The sequence below is a fragment of the Prionailurus viverrinus genome, chromosome D3 (assembly GCF_022837055.1).
Source record: "Prionailurus viverrinus isolate Anna chromosome D3, UM_Priviv_1.0, whole genome shotgun sequence".
NCBI classification, from domain to species: Eukaryota; Metazoa; Chordata; class Mammalia; order Carnivora; family Felidae; genus Prionailurus; species Prionailurus viverrinus.
The window spans coordinates 38692344-38704986 of NC_062572.1; the positions used below are offsets into that span (position 1 = coordinate 38692344).

Below are 12643 nucleotides of genomic sequence, written 5' to 3' on the forward strand. Positions count from 1 at the left end.
AGCTGACAGTCCAGATATACATCTGAAGCCCCTTCATTTCAAAATGTTGCCACTTATTCCAAGTTTTTTTTTTTTTTAATAATCCTATTGGTCTGAAAGACAAAGGGCCACATTCTCAAGGTAGGGACCTTGTCTTACCCATTCTTGTATTACTGAAGCGTAATGTGTGACTGGCACATAGCAGGTACAAACACAGTGACTTCTGTTGTTTAAAATCCTGCCATTTTATCTTGGCCATTTTATAATCTTGGTAGGAATTCATTAGTTTATTCAACACATCTTTACTGAGCTACCACAATGTACCAGACACTGCTCTAGGCACTTGGGATACAACAGTGAACAAAAGAGAATAATGAAGAGAGAGACGCAAAGAGAAAGAGAGAGATTGAGATTTTATTTTAGTGGGAAAAATAGGCCCCCCAAAATCAAAAGCACATAAAGTCAGATAGAGTGGAGGCTTGGAAAATGAGAAGATGGTTTGGTCTGAATTGAACCTTTGCTGCTCAGAGCTCAAGAATGATGATACAATAGTCCGTGTTTCCTAGTGCCATACTGGTCACTCCTCCACAAATACGTTACACATATGTAAGCAATTTAAAGGAAAGAGTATTTTTGAAAGAGAGAGTCCTTTCTTCATAAGTAGAACAATACGATCTTGCTCCTTGGCTTGAAAGGAAGTATTGATCAGTAGTTAGTGAGTCAAAGGTTAATAACTCAGTCCTGATTATTTCTGTTATCAGACTCATGATTGATGGTGTCCTCCGGCTCCTTGTAAATACAGGAACTTCTTTTTGATTGTTGTTACTGGGAACCAAGGAATTAAGCTATTCTCTTGTGATTTAGTTGCAGGGGACGGGGTCAACTATCTCCTGCATCAGAGGGTGAGTGGTACAAAGGTTCCTATAGAGAGGGTGCACACGGTCACCAGAAATGAAAACTTGGAGCAACATAAATCTAACTGGCAACCGTATGACAAAACACTAACTATGACACACAACTCTTTTGCTCTCATGCATTATCATTCCACAAGACCACATGCTGAGTTAATGGAACTTCTCCTCCAGTTTGCTTTGGAAACGGATGTAGTTTCGGAAGGCCCAAATGGCACAATCTGGCTATTGCTCCTAGACAGCTGCTGGGAGTTACAGACAAGACAGCTACACCAGGACCATCTAAAAATGCACAAACTAGGCCCTGCTTCTCATCAACTCACTTATGTCTGTTTAGTTATTCATAATCTGAGTAGAGTCAAGGATAATGTTTAAGAAAAGAAAGCACCCTAAAGACAAGTAGCCTTTAAAACAATGTGCTCCTAAAGCTGGAAGAAAAATGTTACTTTCTTACTGTCTTAACATAAAAATAAGATTTCACTCAACTTGCTCTTTTTAGAAGAAACAATATTGTCTTTGTTAGTCAAGCCCAACATAGATCTCATGCCAATGTAGTTTGTTCTTCTCATGGATACTAGCCAAAAGGATATTCCTTGAAATAAAATCACAATCTGTTGAAAGCCTCACCAATCAGATTAGGAGACAGAAGTAATCATTATCACATAATTAATGATAAAAGTATGGGAAAAAGTAAATGAAAATGAGGATGCAAAAAAGCACATCAACCCTCAAACTTCCCACTCGTAAAGAAAACCATTCACCAGTGGATCCATAGTAAACAAATAGCCACATTTAAACAAGCAAAACTTCCCCTAAATATGAGTCAGATATCAAACCATCTCACTTATTATTGTAACACTTTTGTTCTGCCCAGGGAACTTTCCTAAGGGTCTAACATCTTTGTTTAGTTAATGGAAGTCACATTGGCCTTGATCTTGCATCAAACAGATGAACACTGATACAGAGTAATTTGACATAGATCCCTGCTTTATTAAATCTAAAATACACATAATGAGATGATTATAGACTTCTGTTGACCCAAAATAAATAAATTATAATTGCATTTACAGCACTGGGTCAACATCAGTAATAATAAAATAATACCAATATATTTATACAGTTGAGTGGTTTTTAAAATCTAGAAATAAAATTGTCCTTTAGAAGTCTACTCAGATTTACTTTTTAGAGACTCTCTCCAGCTATGTTTTAGCTCAGGTGGCATGCAGTTAATAAAGAAACTCAATAGTATTCGAGGATTTAGGATAAAGTATTCAAAATTTTCCCCTTTTCTGTTTGTATCTCATTTCCAATGATTTTTTTAAAAATAATCTCCAATATGTCAATGGGTGAATTTGGCAGAAATGAGGCATATGCCTACTTATCATCAAGTTGTATCAAGAACATAGCTCCGCTGCTAACCTCTGCTAGCCAAGGACCTTAACCATTGCCGGCTGAGACTTCGTGCACTTCCCACTTTCAATCAAGGACAATACAAAGAACAGGAGGCTCACTCAACTAGTCCACCAAAACTTGAAACGACAATGTGACGGTGCTCTCACGCCCTGGCAGAAAACACAGCTGGGAGGTGAAAGCCCCAAGCCCGGGAAACCTCTGCTCCCTTCGGAGCAGCTCTGGGTACCTGCTGCCCGGGTGGCTGGCGGCGGCCCTGGGCGCACAGCGCGGCTCGGAGCTGGGCGGCTGAGAGCGAGCGTACGAGTGATAGGCGGTCAACACCACGCCGCCCGAGTCCTCCACTTCCATCGTCAGCCGTGCATGTCCCCGCTCCGGCCCGAGAACAAAGGCGGGGACCAGCATGGACCAGCGCACCGGGGCCCGGTCACCAGAGGGGTGGTGTGGCCGGTCCAGCTCCTAGGTAGGGGCTAGCTCGCGCAGCTGTCAGGGGCGCCCCGGGAAACCGGCCCCGCCCGCGGGGCAGCCCTATTAGCAGGGACTTAAAGACACGCCCACGAGCCCCGCTGGGGGTGGGGGCGGGGAAAATGCTGGAGGCGGGGAGGGCGGGGGGCGGCGGTTAGGGCCGGGGCTGGGGGTGGGTGGAATCCCTGTTTCTAGGAAACTGGAAACCCGCTGTGATCCTTCGGGGCTTGGGCTAGCAGCTCTAGCAGTTCTTGCTTTGTTTCTTTTTCTTTTCCTTTTCTCATCTCCCCCCTCCTCCCCCCCTCCCCCGCCCCCCCAAACGGGACGCTTATCCCATAGCTAGGAACATTTCCTGCCTGGCAGCAAGAAGTGAGAGAAAGAAACCTTGCCTTGGGAGCCTGGGCAGAGAGGGAGAGGGGCCCGGTCTACAACGTGTGGTCTCTGGAAGAAAGGGAGTAAATGTGACACTCTCTCATTTAAAGCATTCACATCAAAAATTGAAGAACCGGATTACGTTGCTGTGTACTTGGTCAAGTTACAATAAACTTGATTTCCTTTTGGGCAGGTAACTCCCTCTTACAGCAAGCAGAAAACCTCCCTCCCTCACCCTCAATACCACTGCAACCAGACTCTTACCTCACTCCACATCCCTTTCCTCCCAATCCTGATCAAATTAAGATACTGCTTTCAGTTTGTCTGAAAATTAGACTTGATTATCTGGGCTGAATACATGTTTTTTCCAGAGGTCTTTATTTAGGGGAGAAAGGTATGGCAGGGAAGCAGGTAAAAAGGGACATAATCAGAAATGATTTTCAATGATTTTACCTATATAAGACTAACAGCACAAATGGAAAGACAACATTCTTTTAACAATTTAAAAAGGGAACCAAAATATGCTAGAGGCCCACAATGACTCCATTTTTCATACTATGACAGGCTGTTTTACCTGTTGTCTCTCACACTCCCCTGGGAGCTAGGTGGAGGGAAAAGAGAAGATAGTTTACCCCTTACTGAGGGGTGACCTAGGTCATGCTACTAACATCTCAGAATGTTTCTGCATCTGTGAAATGGGGAAAATAATATTCTCTTCATGGGGTTAAAAGCATCACATACATGGTAGGTTCTCAAGACCTGTTGGTTCTCCCTGCTACTTCCTTCACATCAAGAGAGACATTTATTTTCACTGTACTTTCAGAGGTTGGGAAAGAAAAAAAATTCCAAAATGCTTCTTAGAAAATATTTTGATTAAAATGGTTGGATGACTAAAATACCCTTTATGTGTTGGATCCTGTTCATTAGCTCTTTAAACAATTCAAAGGGATCAATAGTATTATTATCCCAATTTTATCAATTAAAATTTACCAAACATCAGCGTATGGAAAAGGCACATACAAAGAATGCTTCATTCTTCAAAAATTTCAGATACAAAGATGTATCTTGTTTACCTACTGTGTTTGATGCCAAATGTATCAAAACTAAGATAATACTTTCTTAAAATGTAAAATAAATTCATAATGTAATTATTGAGACATATCTACAATGCTTCATCTAAAACTTTGGGACCAGATATGTTTCAGAATTTATAAATATGTTTTATTTTAAACGGTAATTTGATACCATTTACTATAGTTTGGGACAGAACTCTTTATTCAAACTTTATTCAAACTATAAAAGCCTCACATTTATTCAGATCAGGTTTGTCACCAAGTAAGTTTTGGCACTAAACTTTTTAAAACCATGCAATTTTTAAGGCTTTTTGCATTTTGGAATTACCATAAGGAATTACAGTAGTGGAACTTTTTCTGGACATGGAATTTTTCTCCTTGGCATTTTTTTCCCCTGAACTATAGGCTCGGAATTTTAAATACTTGCAGGGCATCTCCTTGTGAATATTTTGACCATAACTCTGCCCCAAGATGTCCAAAACTACAGTGGTACTCCCTCATGCCAGCTTCAGTGGCCCAGGCCTCCGTCTTATGCATTCACATTTTATTTTATTTAATTAATTAAAAAAATTTTTTAAATATTTATTTATTTTTGAGAAAGAGAGACAGAGTGCAAGTGGGGGAGGGGCAGAGAGAGAGGGAGACACAGAATCCAAAGCAGGCTCCAGGCTCTGCGCTGTCAGCAGAAACTGATACGGGTCTCGGGCTCAAGAATCAGAAATCATGATCTGAACCCAACTCGGATGCTTAACCGACTGAGCCTCCCAGGGACCTCTATTTTATTTTTAAAGTTTATTTACTTATTTTGAGAGAGACAGAGACAGCATGAATGGGGGAGGCTCTGAGAGAGGGAGAGAATCCTAAGGAGGCTCCCTGCTGCCAGCACAGAGCCCGACCGACCATAGGGCTTGAGCCCATGAAACCGGGAGGTCATGATCTGATCCGAAACCAAGAGTCTGGTACTTAACTGACTGAGCCACTTAGGCAGCCGCCCCTGCATTCACATTTTGGACACCCTGAATCACTAGGACTTCTCCCTCCAATCTCTCACATCAGATCTGTCATTTCTTTCTCAAAATGTCTGCCAACAATTCCTTTTATTCCCAATGCTGTGATCTTTGTTCTTATATCACCGTCTCTTGCCAAGCTCACAGCTATCCTTCTCCGACATAGATTACTTCCAACCACTTTCTTCTTAAACCCTCCTCTTCAAAGTGCTGGTAGAATGACTCTCCTAAAACAGTTCCTCCCCTTCTCGAAAGCCCTCAGTTTTAACCCACTTGCTACAAAATAAAGTCCAAACTCCTTTGAATAGGTGCTTATTAGTCTACTTTGATCGCCTATTACTTTTTTACTCCTAAGACCCTGTGGCCCACTCACACAAGCCTGTCATTTTCCTATCTAGAAATCCTAAAAAACCCTCTACCTACTGCCATGAAGCCTTCTCAGGTGTTCCTAATTCAAAGTCACCCCTCTTGCTTATGTTATAAGAACAATCTCACTCTGCCACCTAGTTAGAGCACAGTCAGCCAAAACTGTGCTCCGTGGACACACTCTGCTACTGGGCCCGTGGCATAAGTAGCTACTAGATCATAGTGGTTTTTTCCACTGAGCCCACATATGGTCAAGAAAGCCCTCTTGAAACAGAGCCTCCAACAGCAAGGCAGCTTTGAGATGAAACTATTTGCTAACCTAGGATTGCATTATTATTTGCCAACAAATTAAAATTAGTGTCTTTTACTAAACTGCAAGCTACCGGAATGGCTATTGTCACATTTTTGTCTCTGTACTCCAGAGCCCATAGATTTTGCAGAGTAGGCAATCAACAAAGAATACTGGTAAAATAAATGAACGTGTGAATCAATGAATGAAGGAGAGAGCACTCTTTAGTGCAGTACTTCTGATCTTTCAGAGTAGCCAAGGAATTATACTACATGATTCATAAGCCTGTAAGGCCCTATAAGCTCTGACTGCTAGCTAAAGGAAAAAAAAAAAACAACCAAAAACGTTTCACTTGTATGTATTAATATTTTCTTGAATGTAGGCATATACTATTACTTAATAAAATACAACTCTAAGCATTCTTGAGTGTTTGAGTTTCAGAAAGACAGTAGAGGGCATATATTGAATATTATACAATACGCTGTGCAGGACATTTTCCTTTTTGCCCTCCAGATCCACTTCCCACCCTCACTACCCTGTGGGGGCCCCAGCAGTTCACCTTCTGGTCTACACCTCTAGGCTCCCTTGCCTCTGGTTTTAGGTATGGTGCCACCAAAGAAAGGCACCAGCAGGATATCTGCAAGGAAGAGGAAAAGCCACCCTGGGTATGTATTTCCCAGACTTCTCTGCTGGATTTGCTATCAGCTGGCTCCTTCCACCTTAAGGCCATAGCTGCTGACAGTGGCCTCTTTCCACGCTGTTCTCTCTGGATTCCAGTAATGCTACTTCTACCTAGCCCTTCAAACCGAGGGGTACTTACTCACATCTGGTGCACCAAGTAAACCCTCCTCTGGCCCTCCTGTGCCATCCCTTTTGGTCCCTCAAGCCACACACAGCCTTACAGACAATCCCTTTACCAAGCTCTCCTCATTCACTTGTGCCAAGTGCCCCCATCTCTTCCTGCTAAGACACTGACTGATAGGTATTCCCACTGAGATCTGGGGCAGTATCCTATAAGCAAAAACATTAGTATGTCTTCAGTAAACTGTAAAAATACACACACCAGGAAGAATAAATACAAACGATAAATAGCCTCCTGTCAGTTCAGGTGACTTATCACTAGATAAGTTCAGGTCCGAACAAGTTTTACAGTCATATGATTCATGAAAAAGCTTTCGGATTAGAGAGATTTGGGGATTTTGGAATTATAGATATGGGACTGTGGACCTGGTAGAATCTGTTAACATTTTTGGCATTCTGGGAACCACTGGACTAGGGGTTCACAGCACAAGTCTGTGACAGCTGGCTCAGCAGCAGAGTAACCAGGGACCCTGGGACCCCGGGAAGGACTGTCCATCTGGGAATTGGGTTGATAGACTACCCCTACAGTGGGCAGTGGGCCTTCCGAGCACAGAAATAGCACTGGCACTTGGAGTAAAAACAATGGTAGAGGGAACATTCTAGTTTCCTGTGCATACTGCTCTGGATGTCACTGCAGGAGCCAGCACTGGACCCAGAACAGGAGACCTGGGTGTCAGCACCAGCTCTACCACCAACAGAACACAGGACCCAATCAAACTGCTGAACTGCAGACCTGTTTCTTCACACGTAGAAGAAATAAAACAGCCTGCATTTATGAAATACTTACCATGTGCCTGGTTCTACTCTAGGCATCAGAACCTCAATTCATGAAATGCTCACAGCAGCTTTCTGACAGAAGTATTACTGTTAGCATCTTCATTTTACAGTTAAAGCAACTGGCTTCATTAACTTGTCTGAGGTCACTCAGGCTAGGACATGGCAAAGCTGGGACTCAAACCCAGCGAGTCTGACTCCCTGCATCCAGACTCTTGTATTTCATTTCTCTTTCATAAAAAGGTTTCCTGAGATTCAACATATACTCCTCCTTTATACTATAATGAAATGGGTGTTCAGATTTATATTTCTTTGTGACGGCTTTCCATAAACGTATCTAGCATTTAGGAGGATAGATCTCACTAGCATATAGTAATAAATGAAGAGTGAATTACATGTATTTTCAATGCACAGTAGTAAGGTAGTTCACAATTTCTTCATATATAACAACAGTTCATTAACTGCTCTTGGAATGTGTTGAAGGTTAATTCAGTATTTCAATCTACCTTGTAAATTTGTCAGTCAATACACATAAATAAGGCATTAGAGAATATCATCATATAGGAACCCTAGGTGCACAAAGACTCTGTGCTTTCCAAAGGAACAGAGGAGGCAGAGTGGTAGACCAAAGAGGGTTAGACAGAGTTAAGTCTGAATTATGAATTTGCTACTTACTGCCTGTATTACTTTAATTTCTACTTCAATTTTCGAACTAAGACGTAGGGAATCTTCTCTGACAGTTGATGGGAAGATTAAAATGAGAGAGCGTCTTTAAAACATCAATCATAATGCTAAGCAATCTTAGATGTTCAAGAGATGTTGGTTCCCCTTTCTCTTTTTTACTATCTCCTGTCACCTGTCCTCCACCTCCACCCTTCCAGAAGCATCATTTGAGTTCAAAGGTCAAGAGTAAACAACCTGATCTTAGGAATTCCAAAGGCATTTCATAACCTTTACTGAAAGATGAATCAGATTCAACTCACAGAATGACTTAAGCCTCACCAACTCTGGCCCCTGGGTGTAAGTGATACTACAGTAAGTATTATGAAGTATGGTGATATTCCAACATATTCAATCCTACCAGGAAAGGCAAGAAAACAAGAGCATTTATGCAAAATGTTAACATGGACAAAAGAAAAGTGCCTCTTGTGGCCTTGCCTGCTTATCTGGCCAAGCTGCTTCTGGAATAATCGCTTACTACCAGAACAGGAAAACAGCTGCAGCAGCATGAGTCTTTGGAGCTGTTGGCTGCCGAGCTCTTAGCAAGAGGGCTTGAAGTTACATAGTCACTAGTCCTATCTTACAGGAAATGAAGGCACAGTTCTCTCCTACCTAGGGGGACATGTTAATTCTGTCAAAACTCCACTTTACATGCATTCCCACTTCCCCAACATTCTCTGGAAAGATTGGGTTGGGGTCTCTAGGTGGCTCAGTCATTAAGCATCTGACTCCTGATTTTGGCTCAGGTCATGATCTCATGGTTCGTGAGACTGAGCTCCACGTAGTTCAGGGAGGATTAGGCTGCTTGGGATTCTCTCTCTCTGCCCCTCCCCCACTCATGTGCTCACACGTGCTCATGCACACGCACGCCCACTCTGTCTCTTAAAATGAATAAACTTTAAAAAAAGAGAGAATTTTTGCATCAGACTTATAAAAATCACATTAAAATTTTCCTTCTCAAACTGCCCTTGTCTAAGATTATACTAAATCTTTAAATGAATTTGACGAGGGTTTTTTTTGTTCAGATATCTATTAAAATTAAAAAACAATTTTTTAATGCTTATTTTATTTTTGAGAGAGAGACAGAGGATTTGAAGTGGGCTCTGCACTAACAGCAAAGTGGGGCTTGAACTCACAAACGGTGAGATCATGACCTGAGCCAAAGTCGGATGCTTAACCAAGTGAGCCACCCAGGAGCCCCTAAAATTTTTATATGCAAGGATTGCCTCTTCTTTGCAAGTTCTTGTTATCCTGAAGTAGTTCTCAAAACTTATTGGCACTAACTAAATTATTTTCCGAGTGCTCTTATTACGACAAAGAATTTTTCGACTGCTCTGATTTTCCTATTGCTTTCTTAGCATCTATTTTTAAACAGATACCAAATCCTACTCTTCTTCAGTAACTGTTCTGTGCTCTATGATCAATTTGGTCATTGGGTTAAGCAGACTTAACCCACCTTAACTCACCACAAGAACCCGTCAGCCATGTCAAGACTCATGTTATTTATGTCATGGACATAACTGAGTCACTTAAGTGACTTAACTACTCCTACAAATAAACTGAATCATTATTGATTGGAATTAAATCACTACCAATACACCCAAGCAGAGTAGGGGAAGAAAACAGATCAGCCACAGACATTTGGTCTACAACAAACTTGCATTATCTAATACTTTCTGCAGTGCTATATTTTGCAATTATGCAAGGGTTTTATTTATTCATCCTTCTCTCCATCCATCCCAAGAATTTACCATCATCATTAGTACCTACAATGTGAAGTACCAAGAATGTAAAAAGAAATGCAAATTTGAAAGCATGTGTCTCTGCCAGAGGTAGGAGCAGGGCTGGAGTAGGAGGTCATCAAGGAACACTTCCCAGGGGAGATAATGCTAGAGATGGGTCTTAAAAGATGAATAACATAACAATTGGCCAGCTCAGCAGTAGGTGTGGGCAGTTGGGGGGGATGAGAAGGGTATTTCAGAAAGAGAGAAGAGACTGAAAAAAAGGCAAAGACGTAATAAACAATGTGACACATATAGGGAAACACCTTTAGTTTAGCTTTGCTGGACAGTAAGATGTGAAGAAGAGAATGCTGAAGATAAAGCTAGATTTGGAGGCCAGGCACTGGGGGTGGGGGATCTGAATGCTGTGCGAGGTGTTTAAACTTAGAAGTTTGGATGAGAAATCCACTGTAGGTTTCAAACAGGGTAGTACTGGGATCCACTTGTGCTCTTAAATGGTCCCTCTGGGCTCTGCACAACCTGTCTGCACTCAGCTTTTCTGACCCACATCTCCTGCACTTCCCAGCCTCCTTTGGAGAAGAATGTATGCTGGAGCCCTGGAAAAAAGAAAGCCGGTTGTAAATGGCCAGATGCTAAGCCTCAAACGGAATCCTAAGACAAAGCCAAAGATGGATTTTAAATAGCTGTTAAGAAGTTTAGCTCAATGCCTCAGCAAGGAAGCTGAGAAAAGAACCCTATCAGTCCCCTCTCCCTGTCACTAGCTCATTACTACAGATCAGTTACCTGTTTTATTTACAGTAACCCGGGCAGGACAGACCACCTGACTTGGAAAGTGATGAAATAAGCACATCAGGTTTCCACTGAGTTGAGGAGGGGAGAACAGGTCAGCGAGATGCTCAGGGAGCAATATGGCATGCAGGGCTACCAACGAGGAGGGAAGGTTTATTATGAGAGTTCTCTGGTGGCAAGCCACAAAAACATTTCTGATTCTGAAACAAGGAACAATGTTTTAAAAAGATCGTGAGACTGTCACATGATGGGAGGTCAAAGCTTAAGAACAATGTTTGGGACAGAAAAGAGAACACAATCTTGCCAGAATACAGTCCTGCCAGGATGCTTCCTATAAAATTAACCAATTTTGACTTCTTCCCCATCTTTGCTTCATTCTTCTCAGGATACAGAATATCAGAACATTGCATCAGATTGGCTGTGCTTAGGTTGCACACTTACCTTCCATTAGGCAGTCTCTGGGTGTTAAAGAAACAGTCTGGCTGACGTGGACTTTAGCAACTCCTTTGCCTTCTATAATGCTAAGCTAGCCCCCAAGATCACACACCATGTTGGAGGAAAGTCCCTAAATTGACATCTGGGTGCATTTAGGTAGCAGGAGTGGATTCTGAGACACCCACAAATAATCAGTGTTTATTAGAGTAAGATTTGGTGAAGCCTCAAGCAAGCAGAGCTGGCCAGAAAGCACCAGCTAAGAGGCACAGTCAGGTTGTGGGGGTAAAGATAACTAAGAGCTGAGAAGGGAAGAGATCTTACAGAGAGTGAAGTGGAGAAAGAACACACTTGCCCACCTTGCAGTTTTGCCTAGATGTGGCCCTGAATATGGAGGGTCTTATTTCCTGAAGGTCACAAATCAAATGGACCTGTGATTTTGTGATGAGAATACAATGGTTCAAATCTACATTGACTCATCAGTTCTCAAATATGGCTCAGATTACATCATTTAATGAAATTTACATGAGCTGACCTGAGTCACGTGGGTCTAGAGAAGTATAACTGAAAGTATAATTAAGTAAGTTTGTGAAATGGTGGTTAAAAATAGTAACAGTGGAAGGAAGGCAGGGTTTGAAGCAGGACAGACATAGAAATAAACTGTTTCTTCCATTTAGTGCTGTACGACTATAAGCATTTAATTAATCTCTCTAGGATGTGATTTTTCTCATCTGTAAAATGAGATGGGAATATCTAGAGTTGTTGGCCAGAATTTATAAAGGAAAACTTATAAAATCGCTGTGTACATAATGCTCAATAAACATATATTCCTTTTATGATGCTATGCTTTCAAGAAATTGTTACTCTACCTTCTACTATATTAGCAATACCTATTTGAGGTTCCAGGGAAATTCAATAAATTCTAGCCACCATTATTAGTCAACCAAAGAAGATAACTGAATATACTCCAAAGACTATAAATATTTCTACAGAAAGGATTATGACTGTGTTAACAGAGCCATGCATTGACACTGAGCAGAAGGATTGTTTATCAGTTGAAACATTATTCAGTGATGTACCTAGTTATTACTGATTATTATCCAGCTCCAAAAAGTCATAGAAAGCCTGAATGGCTCAACATCTCAGGCCGGAATACTGGCACGCCCCTGAAGAGGAAGTCTTGATTCACAGCACTGGTATTCCGATCAGTCATTTCTGGTTGGTTTCTCAGAAGGCAGCTAGCACACTTAGTAAAACATCTGGTACAAGGTAGGCTTAAACAATACTTAAGGAATAGGAGCCTTCCTCCACTTAATCCTCCATTATTACACCTGCAAATGTAAAATGAAACTATAGGTCTGCTACCTGACTGTGCCTTTCTCAAAAAAAAAAAAAGAAAAAAAAAAGTGGGAGGACTGGACAGTCATAAGAGAGCTGTGCCAACGGGCCTCAA

General features: G+C 41.7%; 1 protein-coding gene across 6 annotated transcripts in view; it reads right to left on the bottom strand.

The window, feature by feature from the left end:
• ARHGAP28 (Rho GTPase activating protein 28) overlaps window positions 1-12643 on the bottom strand; it is a 226245-nt gene that overhangs the window by 190461 nt on the left and 23141 nt on the right. For 3 of the 6 annotated variants that reach the window (XM_047827008.1, XM_047827007.1, XM_047827006.1), the window contains exon 1: window positions 2530-2784. The exons of 2 other annotated variants lie outside the window; for them this stretch is intronic. In XM_047827008.1, the coding sequence (XP_047682964.1) occupies window positions 2530-2705 (176 nt within the window). In that variant the 5' untranslated portion in view covers window positions 2706-2784. Of the gene's footprint in view, window positions 1-2529; window positions 2785-12643 lie in introns of those variants that run through there. One more of the 6 variants, XM_047827009.1, reaches the window with a different exon arrangement.